This window comes from Frieseomelitta varia, unplaced genomic scaffold (genome assembly GCF_011392965.1).
Source record: "Frieseomelitta varia isolate USP_RPSP 00005682 unplaced genomic scaffold, Fvar_1.2 scaffold_309, whole genome shotgun sequence".
Lineage (NCBI taxonomy): Eukaryota > Metazoa > Arthropoda > Insecta > Hymenoptera > Apidae > Frieseomelitta > Frieseomelitta varia.
In genome coordinates, this window is record NW_025110045.1 from 173,291 (window position 1) to 193,188 (window position 19,898).

At 37.0% G+C, this 19,898-nt stretch overlaps 1 protein-coding gene across 1 annotated transcript in view; it reads right to left on the reverse strand.

Annotated features, from left to right (window-relative positions):
- Positions 1-2,289: 2,289 nt before the first annotated feature.
- Positions 2,290-19,898, reverse strand: part of LOC122529798 (photoreceptor outer segment membrane glycoprotein 2-like) — a 23,011-nt gene continuing 5,402 nt past the window's right edge. Inside the window, 4 exon segments of the mRNA XM_043656240.1 lie at positions 2,290-2,474; positions 5,369-5,518; positions 9,774-10,002; positions 15,944-16,102. Coding sequence (XP_043512175.1) covers positions 2,406-2,474; positions 5,369-5,518; positions 9,774-10,002; positions 15,944-16,102 — 607 coding nt within the window. The 3' untranslated portion in view covers positions 2,290-2,405.

Here is a 19,898-nt window from a genome sequence, read left to right on the forward strand (position 1 = left end):
CCGCGTCATTGGAACGAGCGCGCAATTATTTTTTCTGCTGGAAATCGGCCTCTCCTCGCTCGTCGTCTCGGATCTCCGTGATCTCTCCGCGCGAGCGAAGAAATCTCTCGCGTTCTCCGTGAACGTGACGAGGGCGAGGAGACGTTTTTCTTCGACCCCCTACTGTCAGCCTTGAGAAACTAAAAGCCAGATCCTCGAATTTTCTTTACCAGATGCTTCAGTCAAACTGTTTCGTCCGTTTCCTGCAGAACTTTCGCCATTTCTCCACGCCTTTTAGCGTCTCATATTTTCCCTCCACGTTTCCTTGCGGATATCTCTTACAGATTTTGTTGAATACTTTCTATACATTTTTGTAGTATCATTGCAGTATTATTTAATTTAGTAATTATTAGTATATTTAAGTTATTATCTACTTTAATTTAGTATCTAATTTAGTCTTTTTTCTTTAGATTAATTTAATAAGATTAGTAAGTAATAATTTAATTTGAAGGTTAATTTAATCGAGTCATTAAGTGATTTTAAGATATTGTTGAATTAAAATTGAATATTTAGTACTGTGTTTTACACTTCAAAAAATAAACTCAGAATATTTCTTGTAGTTTATAAACTCCTGTGAACATGTATGTACCTGTTAAAAACACGCAATTTGTACGAATTATTACACATACAAAAATATAATTCGTGTAAAAAAATATGAAATAATAATAAAAATACACAAAATATGATAGTAACTATACATATACAAATTAAAAAGCAATTATCAACTTGATGAGAGAATTGTTGAATCACCACAAATACACATTAATACGATAGTAAAGAAAGCGAAAAATAAGTGTAGAAGCTAATTCGAATGTTAATAAATACTCAAATTCGTATAAAAAGTTCTACCATGATTCCAGTTTTCCATCCGAAACAATTCCAAGTATATATTTCTCTCTCTATATCTCAGCAAACCTTCACACTTTATCAGTCGTCGGAAAAAAAAAAAAAAAAAGAAAATACACAACGTATCTCCATTCCAATTTTAACCATCGGCATCCACCTATTCTACTGCTGTAATTACACCTGTTCTTCAGTTTCTTCCTTTATCCATCGCATCGAGCCACTCCTCCGGCCGAGGAACGCGGCTTTTTATCATCGTCGCGGTCCCCCGTGGTCAATTTTTTCGAAGCCTTCGGCGCTATCTCGCCATCCGTTTCGTTTCTTTTGTTCGGACCGATCGATCGTTCAACTCGATACGGCTAGGGGGAGGAACGAGCGATCTCGCGGCGCGACTCGATTAACCGATTCCCAGTAATCATGGTGAAAGCTATCGGTCGAATCTTGGCGACGTGCTCCCGCGAGAAAGAAACTCCGCCAGCTTCGAGTTATCTTGTCGTCCATCCCACTGGCCGCCGTTCTTTATCGTCCGTCCCTGTCCGAGACGATGTTCCCGCCAGTGTATCGTAATCGATCATCGATTAATCCTCCCCCCCCCCGCGCGGATTCCTTCGTTAAACGCGTCTCTGTCGTTCGACGATGGCTTCTCATTTCGATAAAAGCTCGGGGAGACCGAGGATCCTTGAGGATCTATACGAGACGAACTACGCGCTGAACTTGATCGATGCCTACACGCGGAACTGTATCGTACAGGGTGGAAAGGAAAGTTTGTCCGTGGCAATCATAGATGAATTCTACACCCTAGATTGAAGGGTGGAGATACGTGCAAAGAACTTGCCGCAAAATTGACCTTGACCTTGGCCTTGAATCTCAAAGTTAAAAAGAATTTTTTTTTTTTTTGGTTGCATTGTGTTCTATTTATCACGAAGATAGAACTTTTTCAAGGAACCATAGGTCGCAGCCTGATAGTTTTCTTGGAAAATGGCAAAAAAGTGTATTAATCATTTAACGCGCGCGTCCTAACAGCGACTTTATGGTTTTGGACCCGTGGATGTCTATTTTACGTAATTTTCGTACTAGGTTTCACTAACATTTGATTTATCATAGTTGTGGCGTCAGTGTGAGCTTAAATAATCAAATAATAAAATTAACTGTTAACATTATTTAAAATATAAACAATACATCCGTACACGTGTTTCAGAATCATAAAGTCGCTGTTAGAACGCACGCGTCCGCAGTGGTAAATGATTAAGAAGACTTCTTTCAAGAAAACTGTTAGGTTACAACCTATGATTCCTTGAAAAATTTTTACCTTCGCAATGAGTAGAATGCAATGCAGGGAAAAAAAAATCTTTTGACCTTGAAAGTCAAGGCAGGTTTTTTTACATGTATCTTCATCAAAAGATAATTGAGTCGGAAAATTGAGGGGGAATTTTTGTCGGATTCGCGGAGGAGACACCTGACGTGGAAATATGACTCTTCTTTCGGGGAGATTCGGCCTTGTTTTCTGGCTTTTCCTTTGCTTTTCAGTCCGTGTCGCTGGAATATACAAGCGGGCGTAGATCGATCATCGAATCGCCTCGTCCGCTGGTTTTCTGTTGGGAGATCGGAAAGCAAATTGGCGGATTAGGCGTAATAACTGGAATTTATTTAGACGGAATGACTAACGTTTAGGCTCCGGTAGATAGGGGAACAAATAAGTAGGGAGTTAAGAACGAAGTAATTGAATTGTTCCAATAGAGAATCATTATTGTTCCAGTAAAGTATGCCAACAATGGCAAAGCAATCTTTACTTTGCTTCTATGCACGAGAGTAGGCTGAAAAAAATTTCTCTTTCGTTTGAAATGAAAGATATATAAATTAATAATATATAAAAATTTTATTATATTTAATTTTATATATAATATGTAAAAAATATCTTCGTGAAACAAGCATGAAAATAAATCCTTGTTCTTTATTTTTAAAATTCTATACTTATTCTTCCTGCTGCAACACATCCCCGTCAACGTTGCACTAGTTTATGTAATTCGTTCGTAAGAAAGTTCTTTCCTCGCAGTTATTTATTCAAGTTAGAAACTTCGTTTCTTCGTTACAGGTGAAATTTCGGTCCTTAAATTTTGGAAACAGATGAAGAAACGAAGACGTTGACTTTTTTTTTTATGAACGGATTACGAAAACTCTTGCGAAATGTGTTACAGTAAGCAACGATTACGCGAAAGAATAAACTGTTTAACTTTTAAAACCAAAGAACGAAAGTTTCTTTTTATCGTTGTTCCACAAGGATATAACTTCCCATTCAGTTTTTATTCAAATAAGGGCAAAACTTCTCAGCTCACTCTCGTAAAACTGAAGTTACGAGCGCAAATATATATATATATATATATATGGACGTTCGAATAATTTAATTTTCGTTTTCTCTATGAAATATTAAATTATTCATCCCTATTTGATATTGTAATTGTGATGACTGATAATTCTGTTATCATTAATCGATAATTCTATTATTACGACTGTGTTATAATAATTGTATCGTAATTACATAGATGCATAATTGATGTGTTAACTTCAAATTCAAGATTAGAGGATTTCCGTATTAAATATATGCAGGATGTGTATTGTGTATTGAAATGAAGCCATTAATACTAATAGGCAGCACAAACATACATGTACTATAAAAAGATCTAGCCGATTAAAACCGATGTGTATATTTCGAGTGCACATAAAATGGAAAAAGTACCCGTATCGTGTAACGTATGTATATGATAATTTTTCTGCGAGCAGCAATTTATCTACGTCAAAAGATAGAATTTCAACGAAGAAACAGCAGAGAGGAAGCAACACTCGTAGCAATAGGAAAGTTTTTAAACTTTCCTTCATCATGCAGCCGCCTGATAAAAGTCCGACGAGGATGAGCGTATTTCTGTTTCTTTCGTGGCGCGTGTGCGCCGCCATTCCAACTCGAAGAAATTAGAAAATTAAACAAATAATGCCAGCAACGGCGCCGCTTGAGCAAAGCGTTCCGTCGACAACCACGCGCACTAGAGGCAACGCCTGCAGAAAGAGAGGAGAGAGAGAGAGAAAGATGCAGAGGTGCAAACTTCATTCTGCAGATATTTCTCGCGAAGTTAGAAAGTTACAGTAGCTTCCCTTTAACTCTTTTCACCTGGCAGAGCAAGTTGCTCGGTTCTACACATGTACGGTTTGAGAATTAGCAACTCTCCGGCGAAAAACGAGCCAGCGGCGACGAGCGTGCTCGGATGAAACTCTCCGCGAGATGTTAAAAACATGCGAACGGATCGTTAAAACGTTAAACGTAAGAGGGCAGTTTGTCAGGCGAACTTTCGGAACTCGTTTTGGGATTTTGGTACGCGTATCAAGTGGCTCGTGTAAAATTTTGATTTTTATCGGTGTTGGCGTTTCATTTAATTTAAGAAGACGCAAAGTGTCTGCTATGGTCGTAGAATAAATAACCCTCGGATTGAATTTAGCTGTGTTCGTACGTCACGCACGTAAATAGTTATTCATCTTCATTGTATTTGCATCCGCTTTGTTGAAAAACAATCTTTGAATCTTCTTGGAATATCACCTACCCACATTTTATCTTCTCTTTTCTTCTAATAAGAATTTGTCAAGAAATTGTCGACAATTTAAAGTGATGTAACTTTGTGAAAAAGATCGTGAACAGTCCATTTGTTTTCTCTCTTTTCTTTAAGAAGAATTAAACCTTAAACTCTTTATCATTAAGTCTACTACAATGTTGTAGATTAAATTCTCTCTTTATGACGAGTCCTAAAAACTAGTTGCACAACTTTCTTTCGTCATTTGATCGAACTTGGAACACTTGGAATTAAATGAACAAAATGTTAATCTCTCAAATTTTTGTCGTTAAATCCTAATATTCAACGTTTGATAAAATGTTGAAAATCGAGTTTTAAGGGGAAATTTCAATCTTCGAAATGATGGTGGATCTAATTACAGAAAAAAAGGAATTTTTTTATGTCTTTTCACACGTTTGAATTTTTACAATTTTTGAGAAAAACGCCCACTTTACACGAGATATAAAGTCAACTTCAAAAAAAAAAATTCGAACTCATAGAGATTTGACGATTTAGAACGAGACCAAAGGTATCGTTCTACGATCTTTTTTTACAAAATTACATCAACATATATATATATGTTTCATTGGCAGAGCTGACGATCGTATCGAATTGTAAATTACCTTGACGAGTTAAAAGTGAAAACTGTATCTTCATAATTGCTGCCAAGCAATCACCCATACCTGCCTGAAAACTGCATGTCCAACCCTGACATACAAACCGATTGGATTTTCCCCAACCAATCCGAAGGCCTGATCATCGGGAATAAAATTTTCTTCATTCATCCGATCGGCACCGATCTTTCACACGTCCAGGAATAACGTCGGCCGTTGGACGATTCGTTCGTGGTTCGTTCGGCGAGTCGATTGATTCAATTCAGTCGGTTCACTAACCCGATCGATCTGGCAGAGATTAGGTCCGCTGGCTAAGCCAAAATCTAGGCGGCCAAAGAGCCAACCGGGCGAAGCTGCCCACCGATCTCCAAGTGCCACCGCGTTTCTCGCGGCAGTAAAGTCGAATCTCGACAACACGCTCACCAACACCTGCAGAAGAATTTCCTTTGGTTAGCGACGTGTTCGTACTGCCAGAAGCGCGAACTATTATATTTCCCCCCTCGTTGTGTAAATTTGTTTTTTTTTTCGTTTCATGGTGTCTTTGCTGTTACTTGTAATAAGACAGAGAATTGTCGTTTCGTTGGAAAAGAATGTGAATCAGATCTTCGAGGCGTCTTGATATTTGTTAATTTTCAATTAATTTAGTTTAGACTTCGTTTTATTAATCTAAACATCTAACTTGACACTATTGGACACTGAGATTTAGCTTTTTATATTACTGAATTCCGGAGCTTTTAATTCGGGTTAATTATTCTCGGTAAATTTCTAGTTTAGCTTGGTCTTCCTAATTTTGGCTATTTCGCTGGCTTGTTCAATTCTTTTTTCAATGCGACGCTTCCTTTTTTCTCTTTTTAAAGTAGCAAGAACTATATGACATCTTCGATCTCGTCTCTTGAACTGATTCCTTGTTTTCGTGATAAAATGAATCTCTTATTAAAGAAATGGTAACAAAAATGGTCAAAATTGGGAAAACCTCTATCAAAATCAACTTTTGTGAGATTTCTGTAACACTTGTAACACTCCTAATTCTGCACCCTTGGTTTTAATTTCTACTTAAAAAACTTTTGTCGCTATTGGACTGTTGGAAAAATTTACTTGCGAAATGAGAGTGTTTCTGGATTCAGAAATTCCGATCTTCTATCAAGCCCGAAAATTAAAATTTAAAATGGGAATTTCGAAAAATTAAACAAAGTGTGGAACAAAAGATTGCGAAATTTAGAATCGCCGCGTGTTCTGCAGAATAGAACAGATGGAATTTGAGAGAGAAATTTCCGTTTTACTTTTCGCTCTGAGAAACTTCTCGATAAAACGTCTAACTAGATTAGTGGAAAATTTCTAGACGATACACAGTCACATTTATAACGAGAACGTGACTAGTATAATTCAGTAACGGTTGGTTGCAGCGGTACAAATCCTATTTACTATGTATTACAACCGCTTTCATATTAATAACCGGCTCAGCGAGCATGATTGCCTAAAATCTGTACCATTAACTTCAAATTAATAACCAAATTACCCGAAATTCAGATTTAGTAAGTGCGCGCGCCGCTGGAATAATTAATTGTTAATGAGCAATCGAAAACGATACGACACGATGTGAAACAACGCGAAACGTTTTCGGGATGTGATAATCTTAAAAACGACAATAATCGAGAAGAAAAGGAAAAGAAAAAGACATTAAAATTGGAAAACGACATTATTCCATAGGAATATGTGCTATTTTCTGAAGAATATGTCGTGCAGATAATTCGCAGAGCGAAACGGATCGGACACCGGAAACGAGACAAAGAGGAACGAGAACGCACGAATGGGGTGCAGATTAAACGGATTAATTTATCGGTCGATGAAGGAAAAACTTACGAGTGAATGGGACGAGCGGTTCGGTTTAATTAACCGCGACTATTCGTCGGCTTAACGATATCAAGGCACGGCCAGCTCGAGTGGCTTGCTCGAAGAATGTCGGAAACGGAATTAAATTGAAGAGAGAACGAAACGTACTTCAACCACGCGAGCCACCATTCACCAACATACGTGTGTACGTATTTGGTGTATTATTTTCGATCGAAATTTAATATCCGCGAGTCTTTATTGCTGAACTGTGACTGTTTCGCTTATATTTTACAGTTGGTTATTTTATAATGAAAATTTTCAAAGAATTCTAGTGCGTTATCATACTTATTTACGGTGGCTCACGAAGATGTTTTGAACATCAAGCGTCAAATAGTTTCATTAACATTGTATAGACGACTGTAATCAGTATATTGGTGAAATTAAATTATTAGTACATTCATTATAGCACAGTATAATATTTATACGATAAAATAATTAGTATATCGATGGAGTCAATTTATATTCTTGAAGATATATGTATTTAATCAAGAATTAATGTATCGAGTAGGTAATGATCCTAAAAGTATAATAAGTATCAAAGATGATCCCGGTGATTGTCAAGGATGTGACAATTGTGATTGTTTGAATATTTTTGTAATTTTTTGCGGAATATATACTTGCTTCAAACTTGACTAAACATGTTTATGCTGGTCGAATCTAACAATAGCGATAATGAAGTGTCTAAATATCTTACATATATAACACACGATGTATCTGTAAAATGTTTCCTACAAGTGTTCGCTTGTACTTCAATATTATACTTTTGTATCAAGAAGAGTCTTTCTCGTACGTTCAACTAAATTAAAAATTAAAATAAAAATTCACTAGATTAACTATTTATTAAATATTATATACACAGAAGAAGAAATTGCTAGTTCTCCGAGACAATGTGCAATTATACATTTAAATATAAAGAGAAGAATGTTCGTCTATACAATCCGAGGAAAATAAAATGGAAATCGATTTGCCTGATTGTCCGTCCTGAAAAGGAGACATCAACTGTCCTTAAAAAGAACTTTGAGCGATAAATTCAACTTTGTAACATGGCGTTTTATGCATTACAATCGAAATTAATTGCCCGCGTAATCCGTAATACGTAGAACTGAGTATAATTTCTCAATCGCGATGCGGCACTGTAATTATTAAAATGAAATTTTTCCATAATAGTGTCAATCAATCAGAGGCTGCATTCTCTTTCGTCTCGATGAGCTTTCACGTTCGTTTACATTACATTAGCACGTGTATAATCCCAGGAAACGACGTGCCAAAAGGATTTTTCACCGGCCAGTACAATCGAGGTTGAATTGGCCGCGTGCAACCGTTGGAATTTCGGCGTGAAAAGCAGCCTTTCATCTTAAAATATTACGCGTTTGCGGCTTCGATGACACGCGGTATCATCGCGTCCCGGGCAATCAATAATTCTGAACGAATCTGATAATCCAGCGCTATTCGAGTCTGCCTCTCGTCGACGAGCGCTTTCAGCTCTCCACTGTCGCGGTGCTGTTTATTCTAGAGCCACGAATAGCTCCACCAACGAAATTGCCGGTACCTACATGGTTGTAATTTTTCACCATGGACACCTGTCAAAAAGGTATTCCGGCAAATCTGCGAATTATGGCCGATTAATCTCTTCGGTAGCTTTTTCTTTTTTTAGGGGATTTTTTTTTTTCGATATTGCGGAACAGAGAATCAAATAGCCTTCGATGTAAATATTTCTGAAAAATTGTATTAAAAGGACGAATCAAATAACCGATCGAAGTGATCGAGTAAAACTGTAAACAGTCTTTTCGATAATAAAAATCACGTATTTTTAAATATTTAAATGTATTTCACGTTTAGAAATATTTCAACTATAAAATTCGAAAGTTGGATTTTCGAAGATAATGTTATTTCGCAAGATCTTCGGGTCTTGTCAAACTTTGTTCAACTTCGTTCAACATATGTAAATTCTTACCGCGGAATTCAAATACCGAGTCATGTCGTACCATTCTAATACCGAGTTTTCGCAAATATCATGATTTCAACAAATTTTCAAAGAGAAACTTGTCAAACTTCGTTCAACATGGACAAATTCTTTAAATTCGAATGACCATAATTTCGCAAGATTCCAGAAGAAAAATTCGTTTGATTTCGTTGAAGTTCATTCAACATCGACAAATTCTTAACGAAACATCTCTCTTCTAATACCGAATCTTAAACAAAAGGAAAAGAGAAAAAAAAATTTGTCCAACTTCGTCAAACTTTATCCAACGTGGACAAATTCTTGACAAAACATCTCTCTTCTATTTCGAATCATAAAAAAAGAGAAAGAAAAGAGAAAAATCCGCCCAATTTTCGGCGAATTTCGTTCAAACATGAAAAATTCTTAACGTATGTAATTTTCTTCCAGCATCGAATCCGTTAATTTTTATAATTTCGCAAGATGCCAGACGAAATATTCGTCCAATTTCATCCCATGTATACATTCTTTAATAAAAAAAATTCAAATATTCCGTTACTCTTTATTCTAACCAAATTCTCTCAAATTTCAAATCTCTCTAGATGTTCAAAAAAAAAAAAAAAAAAAAAAAAGAAATTTTTTTTTCCTTCCGTGCAATCTCGTTCAAGGGAATCTCGCAAAAAATCACAATTTCCCGCAGAATCCCGCCGGGAAAAATTGCTTTCGCATTGTCCGAATGCGAATCGACCCGATCCCAAAATTGGGCGCATCGCGAAACGCGCTTAATCCTCCCCGGTTATCCCGATTCGGCTAAACAATTGTTTGCGCCGGCCGGGCGCGTTATTATTGATTTACCTGCAACACAAACAGAAACGCGATCAGCACCGCGGTGGAATACAGCGTCCCATTTAGCACGGTCTTCATGGCGGCGAGACAGCCCCGAGGGTTCAGGCTCTCGTAAGTGGAATTCTGTTCCGGATTTGGCAGCTGAAGGGGATCGTGATAGCACGGGCCCTTTACGTCGATTCGGCAGCAACTCCACGGCACCACCGGCGGTGTCACGCGACCGTCCAACTTAGCGTACCTGAAACAGGATTCCTACGTGTCGAATCGTTTCCTCACGTACAATGCACCTTCTCTCTCTCTATCACTCTATCTCTCTCTCTTTTACATTTCTCTTTCTTATCTTCGTCTCTACGGTGTCGTTGGGAAGGATCGTTACGCTACCTCGGAAACGTGTTTCCAAGAATGATGTTGCACGAAACATCGGTACAGATGGACGAGGTCGCACCGAGCTGCTTTTTAACCCTTAGCACTGGTTCGCCGACCATAACGAGTGACCGAACTGTATTCAGTAATTCGTTTCGCTTTCTTTTCCTTTTGAACTCGTTGGTACGACATCACTGGATAGAAATTATTAAGATAAGTAACATACTTAGTCATATACCAGTATAATACACTTGAAACTGAGAAAATGTTGCAATTTTGGGACAAAAACTGGAGTAACGATTCGACGAAACGAGTCGTTGCGAGTTAAATAACTTCTCGCTTTTTCTATCATGCAACAACGTTGATAGGACTTTTACTTATTATTGTTATTGAAAAAATTATACGCGTACATTGACAATTATTTATTCGTTGAACACTCGACTCAAAAAAATTTCTCGACGAAATCGAACGTGCGTCAATGTTTCCAGCTGTTTGCAGCGAGAAGCCGAAAGATCAATGGGCGCGTCACGCGCCGGAAGTTCACTGTTGAACGCCGATGGCCGATATTAAACGAGCGACCGATCGGCATTCCGCAAGTTGTTGAACTTGCTAATTCGAACTTGTCCGCGAGCATGTCTGCGAAAGTCCGGGAATGAGCTACGAGCCGGTGTCGCGTGTCCTCGCGGACCGGCGCCGCCGCCATCTCGACCGTGGCTTTCGTGGCAAGTTTCCACGAGCGAAAAGCGGCCATCGGCCGCAGGACTTTCACGTGTCCGATACGGTGTGGCTACGCTCGGGTAATTAAACGCGGTGGCATCGATCTGCGGCTTGAATCGGTTCATGGACGTCCGAGCGGCGGCGCTTGGATTTTGCGGTGCGAAATTGGGGAAAGATCATCTGATAAAGTTACTTCCTTGAATTATACATCCCGCTAAAAGCTGCCGAGCATCACGCGTGTGTATATCCGAAGTCTGATACCGACGATTTCAATATTCAATGATTAATTGTTCGAAGTTGATTTCTTCGATCTGAAAATTAAATCTAAAATGAAAGAAATTATTATTTATTATATCTTGTATAATTTAATTTAAAGTCTAAATTTAAAACATTAATCTGTTAAAATAATTTCATATATATATATATATTGATTATAAATAAATAATTTATAAATTATAGCACTTTCGTATAAATAATTTAAATACTTTTAGAGACAGAGACCGATCTGACTTACGTCAGTTTAAATTCAAATCGTGTCAGATTTTAAAAGTCGAACGGACTTAATTATTAAACTTCTACATTTAAAATTTATCTCAATTCATTTGAAAAGTTTTTCAACTCAAATTGAACAAAAATATATACAATAATAATAAAACTTCAGTTTGCCATGTAATTTCTCTCGCGAATAAAACAACCAGTCTGACAAAGCGAATAAAACAAAACAAATAAAAATTTCCACACTGACTTGTCTTCCAGACTCGTAAAATCTATAGTCTTCCACTCAATTGAAACTAAAATGGAAGTAAAATTTGAGCTTTCCCAATTGTTGCCTTCGGCTCGTAATCCATGTCACGAACGAGGAATCCAAATCACGAGAATTTGTAATATTAAGGCGACCAAGGTGTAAAAGAGACATTCCAGAATTTTAATTACATCTCGTTAAAATTAATAACGAATAATCGCAGGAACCTTCGTATTGATATTTAGCTATCAATGGTTCTTAACATGGTTCTTACGATTAAAACGTAAGCTGCAACGTCGGATTACATCTTATCGAAGTAATCGGCCATTTTGTCGCGTGCCATGATATAAACTCGATGGATTTTACGAGAAGGGGTTGGGAGGAGGGGGGAAGAGGTGGTTGGTTGACGTTTAGGGAATCGTTGCGGCGACGAGGAGGGTCCCGGGAAGGGGATCGATCCTCGTGGAAGGTATAATTCTGCAATTAACATAACGAGAAATCGATAACCCACTGTTCTATCTGCGATTACCAGCCGCGACACAAAGGCTTCTGTTCGGAACGCGCTATTAACCCTTTATTATCGAACGTATTACCGCTACCACATAATGCACACATACGTCAGCCTACAGGAACCTAACTATTAGGCAATTACCGCGAAACTACTCTAAGCAACGCGAACTCGCACGGACGGCGATGGATTGTTTCATTCAAATGTTTCGCCGTCCGGTTACTTCCGGTTCCCCACGCAGCCCAGAAAATTCGCCTGACCTCAACAATTCCAGGTATCAAGCGGCCACCGCTATTCGCGCCAACAATCCAGAATGTAGTTTGCCAAACTGTCGAAAATTTATTAGAATCGCGAGACTGCGGATTCCGGATTTTTCTTTCTTTTTTCTGAGAGCCGGGAGTTTCGGAATTTTTAATTGTTTTTCTTCTCTTTATTTTCTTCTTTTTTTTTTTCTTTTCGTTGGGAAGTCGGTTTGAGCAATGTAGCATTTCGGAGAGTTGAGTAGAACTAACGACGAGTGGAACATAAAATTTCCATCAGGGACATTAAGGTAAAAAAGAAAAAAAAAAAAAAAAGAAAATGGAAAAGCTTCGTGGTACAATAAATCACATAAGCCTCCATTTATACATTTGTACATATGACAAAAATCATTGAGATCTCTGAAAACGCGCTGTTTTGTATAAAATTTTTTAACGAATGTTTTACACTACGATAGCGTTAAGATAATGGAACTTGACATGACAGAAGTTCAATTTAATTATTTATTCCAACTTTAATTATTTATTCCAATTTGTAATTACATAATTTACTAATATCAATTGATGAATTATCGTTCAAAAGAGTTCTGGCGATTTCCTTTCTTTTTTGCTGAAGAACTGCATGGCTACTTTCATTGAAATTAATATTGATTTTCTTTTAGAAAGATATCTAATGCATATTTATATTTAATCATTGTCCATTACCATTATTAATATCATTTAATTTTAATAATTGTACAAATACGTTCATTTTAATTACCACCATCTAAACTGCATTTTGACATAGACGTAGAATATTTCGATACGTATCAAGGACTGGTATTTCCAGTGCCAAGACAAACTCAAAAATCATCCAAACAGAGAATAATTTTCACCGCGCATGAAACACACATAAACAGATGCCTTCGCATGGCACGCAACATCCATGTTTTAACAAAACAAACGAATCAAAAGCGATCGAGAAGCATTAGCGAGCCACATTTCACCGGCTTTAGACCATTTCTAAATCCAGATGGAGAATGCTTTCGCATGGGCGTAACGTGTGGCCGGTAAAAGCACACGCGGAGGAGCCCTTACAGAAGGTGAGTTAGATGGGTCAGACCGGAAGTGAAGGGCCCCACCACGGCGTGGAAATAATCTGGCCATGGAAGGGCACTTTGCCGCAGAGCCAACGGTGTTTTAAATCCTTTTCCAAGGAGCATCTCGCGCAGGGCGTGGAAACGTTGAACCTTGGAACTTCCACCTTCCTTCTTTCCTCTCCACCTTTTTTACCTTCTCGATGCATCGGGTGTTAAAGAGGAAACGGAGGATATATCAAACTGGCGAGACACGCGTACCGCTCGTTAAATAGTTTTTTTTTCCATCGTCAATTATTGATTTCACTAAAGAATAAGAAACTTGATACAAATCGTGTGCACGAATGATGCCGAAAAGATTTATAATAATAAAAATATCGCATCACGTGTTTGATTCTAAGATTTGTTAGATATCAAGTGAGAAATATAAAATGTGAATGAAAGAGAGAAGATTAATTAAAAAATTATTAAGGAGAAAATGTAGCTGACGAGTTAATATCACTCGTTAAATAATTATTGTAGTTAAAGTATTGTAGTAATTAGTAATTAGTGTAGTTAAATTATTGTAGTTGTAGTTAAAGAACGGGTAATTTAATAGAAATTCGATATACCAAGGATTATCGAAAGTGAAATAACAGCGGAATGTTATTTATTCCGTTAGAATGAGAAATATACAAAATGCAATACTGAAATACTTCTAGACAGGATTATGACAGTGAAATAAAAAAGGCGAGTCAATATTTTCCTATCGTCAATTATTAGTTACATTAAAGAATAGATAATTTAATATAAATTACCCGTACTCGGTGTTAAAAACATTTACAACAGAAATATCAATGATGCCTCAAGCAGGAAGAATATCAAGGATGAAATAACAGCGGAAATGTTATCCATCCGGGCCGGTGTGAGAAATACAAAGTGCTAGTGAAATAGAAAGGGGAGGTACGTCAGTTGATACATTGACCTACAACAACAATTACTGTATTTCCAGCGTGAAATTAAATAAACCTCGTTCCCTCTTTACGTTTTCAAATTTTAAATTGAAATTTCTAGTTAAAGGAGCATGCTTTATTCCACCTTATGCTCAGCTCCATCATCTATGTACGTTTCGTTTTCAACTCTACCGTATTAAGATAAACACGCAGAGTAAGCAGTAGCAATTTTATTTCTAATTCTATCTTAGCTTTCTGTGACTGATCTTCGAAAATTGAATTTTGAAAACTAGGTGTGTACAATCGCTTTTTGCGAACGTCGTCTACTTTTTTTTTTTTTTTCTTTTTCGAACAATATACGAGCTTTGCAGAATAGCGGATAGCCCCCCGCTTAAAATCGTATCGTTGACGGGATCACCTCCAGTTAAAATTTCGTTTCCACGCGGCGGGAACGCGCGTATAGTCGTAATTAAAATCCTGGCATACTTTCTACGCTTCCATTAAAGTTCCTGGAAAATTTGTTCCTCGCAGCCGGTGGACAGAGACGCCCTCGCGCATTACGTGTAGTTGTTATTGCGTTTTGAGGCTCGTGGAAAAAAAAAAGAAAGAAAGAAAGAAAGAAAGAAAGAAATATTATCACCGACGTAGCAGTCGTGATTTGTCGAATTCGAATGAGTTCGAATCGCGTGATTTCTGGCCGTTCTATTTTATATTCATAGAATAGTAATGCCCCACTGTATCTGCCTACAATTGAGGTTAAAGTTGAAGGGTTCATATTCTATTCATAGTTTTGTACAATGTGAGACGCCCCCCCCCCCCCATTCGGATTCTTTCGTTATTAGCCGAACGATCGAAGTTTCTTTTTTTCTTCTGTTATATATAACACGATCCGAATTTCATATCATCTCTTTAATTCTCTTTCTTAAAAGAACGAATGATCGAATCAGTATTCCAGAGATGAACTCGTTACTTTTTCACGCACGGCTGTTTTCCAGTTTGTTATTTCATAATTCCGTTATAAACTTAAATGACGAGGAAAAAATACACGAAACAAAATACGCGAAATGTTGTTCAAAGTGATGTTCTATTTGTACAGTTATCGAGTTAACATCGACGAAAGTACTAAAAATTTTCGTCGAACAGCAACCATTGTACCATTCGTAGAAAATTAAACTTCCAATGATAATTATAAATAATAAATACAATGTTCCGTGTAATGATCTTTCTTTTTTCTTTTTTTTTTCTTCGAAGAAAATTAAATTACCAGAATTTGTGGTTATAACCGTAATGTGTCGTTACAGTAACGATTTAATAGGCACGATAAAATTTTGAACTACTTCTACTTTATTGCGAAGATGTTCCACTTGGGTTAAGGCACGATCACCTCCTCGGAAGTAACGCGACTATCGTGAGACGATAAAGTTCGCATTGTCCATGAACCTTGATGGAGGACAAATGGGAAGATAACGACCGATAAACGCGAATGGGATATAGATTTTACGGTGCACCCGGTCGATACGTGCCACGATATCATCCCCCCCACACCTCCCCGCGATTGTCCCGGCATAATTAACTGATAATTACCTCAAGATATCTGGCGAGTCAAGCACAAGAAACTCCCGTTGCAGCCAATACGTCTTGTGCCAATCGTCGGCGGAATCTATCCCGCAACACTGCATCCCAACTTGCATGTTGTCTATCCGTCGTTTTCACGACACGTCCGTGAAGTATTTTTTCATACCTGTTTGACAGAACGCGGACAGAAAATATCAGATGGCAAGATTCAGCGAATTTTGTACGTGGAATTTTAAAATTTTAAATTTTCCCTACGATTGTAGAGTGTGTGACTTGGTTAAAGTTTTAGAAAGCTTTGGAGAATTTGGAGGATTTAGGACGTTAGTTTTCTTCGGCAGGGACCGAAGATGATAATGCTGGAAGATTTAGAGAATTACATCACTTGGGAAATGCTGGAGGAAGGTCAGAGATTCAAGAAATTTCAGAAGATTAGTTTCTTTTGGAAAGAAATTCGAAAATGGCGAAACCGGAAGATTTGGAGAATTTTGGAGTTCAAAAAATGCAGAGGACTTAGTAAAGCTTTGGGAAATCCTAGAACTTGGAAAATTTAAAAGATTAGATTCCTTCGGAAGGAATTGGAAGATTTAGAGAATTTTAAAATTCATAAAGTGAAGAAGACTTAATAAAGTTATAGGAAATTTTATAACTCGGTAAATTTAGAAAATTAAAGAATCTGTTCGCAAGTTTGGATTTAATAAAGTTTTAGGAAATTTGAGAATTCGAGAAATTTAGAAGATTAGATTCCTTCGGAAGTGATTGAAAATATTCCTAGAACTGGAATGTTTAGAAAATTTTAGAATTTAGAAAGTGCAGAAGATCTTTTTCTAGAAGGAATTAAATATGATAAAATTGGAAAATTTAGGTTTTGAGGTGATGGAAGATAAATTCAATATTCTCCACTACAATTTTCTACATTTTTGATTTTATGAAATTTTATTGTTCGAGAATTTGAATTTTTAGCCAGATTTTAAAATTTTAAATATCCCAAAACCGATAATCGAATTGAAATATTCACTGTTACAAAAATATCTACAGTTCAATGTTACAATACATTTATCAAAAAAAGTTTCAGATGATCTAAAAAAAACGGAAAAATTTTTACACGATCGATCGATATATTTTATTTACTTGCTTGAAAAGTTGACAGAAATTTAAGCAAAATTCGAAGATAATATTTTAATTATTCTGAAAAATCATGCATAGACGATTCTCAAAAATTTGTAGGTAATATTTTTTAAGACCTACACTAAAAAGACAATGAAAAATTTGAAGGTAATATCTTTACGAGTGGAAAACTCACGTAGGAAGAGTTCTTATTTACTTATTTACTTTCCCTTTCAAGAAATCACGTATAAACGACGCTGGAGAATATCTTTCGAGTATGAAACTTATACTTTAAGGGAAATTCAATTCGTTCGTTTCTTTGAAAAAAAAAAAAAAAAAAGAAGTTGCGTACAGGTGACAGCAGAGGCGATGCAAATAACATTTACCCGCGGTGCAAAGATGATTGAATCTCCCTCGGTGCTCAATAAAGCGACTCCCGGGAACGGGAGAGTATGGCGTAAAGGAGTATCAAAAAGAATGGAAGAATCGTCGAGAGCGTACGTGAATCTCAATTATTCTCGGCCGAGATAGAACTGGCTGCCGCGGAAGCGTCGACAAATTCCACGAAACGGTCATTCCGCGTTAACCTATGACCTTCCGATGTTTTATATCGTATCACCGAGTCGGTTCGAAGTCCGTGGAAAATTGAAAATTTTCGTCTCACGATCGAAGAGACCCTCCGACGTATTAATTAAGAAACCGCGGTCGAAATCACCGATTATAATTAAATACTGTTCGCGATTGAACGTTCACGCGAGATTGAGCACGCTGTCCCACTCATTCCGAGTGATGGTTTTTCGCGGGCCGGCGAGAAACCGCGGAAGGAATGTTTGAAGAGGAAGGATCGGAATTCAGACGCCTGGGTCTGAATTCCGATTTCTTTCAGGTGGAGATTTCCGTCATACCGGATTTTATATTTTCAGTGTGAAGAAAAATTTGCGATCAGAAGCAGGGAGAGTTATTATCATCTCACGGATGTTAAAATTAAAAGTAGAATAAACAATCGAGTCAGCAGGGACGAGATAATTAATCGCGTGATTAATTGAACAGAATACCGCGCATGTTCTATACTCTGTATCATGCACATAATTCTTTAGTAATCCTCATGTAGAATAACTAAACCTCATCAAAATCTCCATATCCTTCACGATTCAACTATGAGACAATTAGGATAAACTGCACCATGTTACGAATGAAAAATGTTGCAATTTTGCTAGTATATTATATTTTCCTGCTTCATCCGTTCATTTTATTAATTTCCAATGTTTTTGACTCTCAGGTATTATCACTAAATCCATATATATAATATTTCATCATACGTATTTTACATTCTATACCATACACACACGATTTTTCATGCACTCCTCATTCAGAATCACTAAATTTCTTCGCGATAATTTCTTAAACAATTAGGACAAAATTTGTGCCATATTATGAATGAAAAATATTAATAGTATGTTATATAGTATATAATAGTAACAGTATAGTATATAATAGTAGTATAGTATATTATATTTTTCTATATTATAGATAGAGATAGATTATTATATTTTCTACATTATTCAGTATATTATATTTTTCTTCGTTTGTCTATTTTATTAATTTCCAATGTCTTTAAATCTCAGGTATTATCGCTAAATCCACGAGATACATAATATACTCCATCAATGCACATAAACTCTTCAATAACCCTCATTGAGAATCACTAAACTCCTTCGTGATTCATAGACAATTCAGATAAAATGTATCATATTACGAATGAAAGATAATACTTTCACTGATATGTTACATTTCTCTATTTTATTTGTTTATGTTTATTAGCCTGCGATGTCTTCAAAACTTGATTATTACGACTGAATTCACTCCACTTCTACGATGTATCCTCCCCCTTTCATGCACGATTCTTCGGCAATCCTCGGTCTAGAATCACGAAGCCCCATCAAGATCTCCATATCTCGTTCACAATCCGCGGCTAATCAGGGTAAATTTGCGTAGAGTAGGCAACGCGGCGCATCAGACTGCAAGTTTATCGGGAGCAAACGTTTCGAATTTCGAGGCCCGGAGGAAGAGGATTCAGGGAATCACGTATCTACTCATTAAGTAGCTAGACGCCAAACGAGATTTCCATCGGTAATTTCCAACAGGACAGCCGGTGTGCGTCGCGTTCGGCCGTCGATTTGCATATTACATAGTCGGATAATATTTCGCGGAACGCGCCGTTCCCGCCATCTGCCCGCCATATTGAAACGATACTCGGGATGGAAACCGAAGCGATGCCTCGAGTTTTCCCCCCTGTCTATACACTCCCGTTCGAAAATTTCAAAAGGAGCCATTCAGTTTTCAATATTTCATATTAACCAGTTAACTGCGGAATTTAGGCTTGAAAATTCATCGAGCGATGCGTGATTAAAATCAAGCAAATTGAAATACACATCGAACGGAGGGCAAATGTTCCTATTATAAATTTAATAGTTTAACTGATTCAGTTAAACTTTTGTCCTCTTACACGGTGTTTTCGAAATCATATTGACAACCGAGAAGGTCTAAATAAAAAAATATAGAACGAATCTTTAACGGGGTATCCTGGTAATTCGGCTTACAAAAATCAATTTCTTTTTTCTTTACATTTTCTCAAAGTATATGCTTTCGAAAAATGTCTATGTAAAAGGAAATAAAAATAATGAAAAAAAGTCATATAAATAAATGTCCTATCTGTTAGATATAATGAATTTTCTGTTTTAATTACTTTTACAAAAGATGCTCGAAATGACCACGTTGCATTTGAAGACAAGCCTGCACGCGTCTTGTCATTCATCTGGTTACTCTCTCTATCATTCCTGGTGTTTCTCGAATTTGTCGG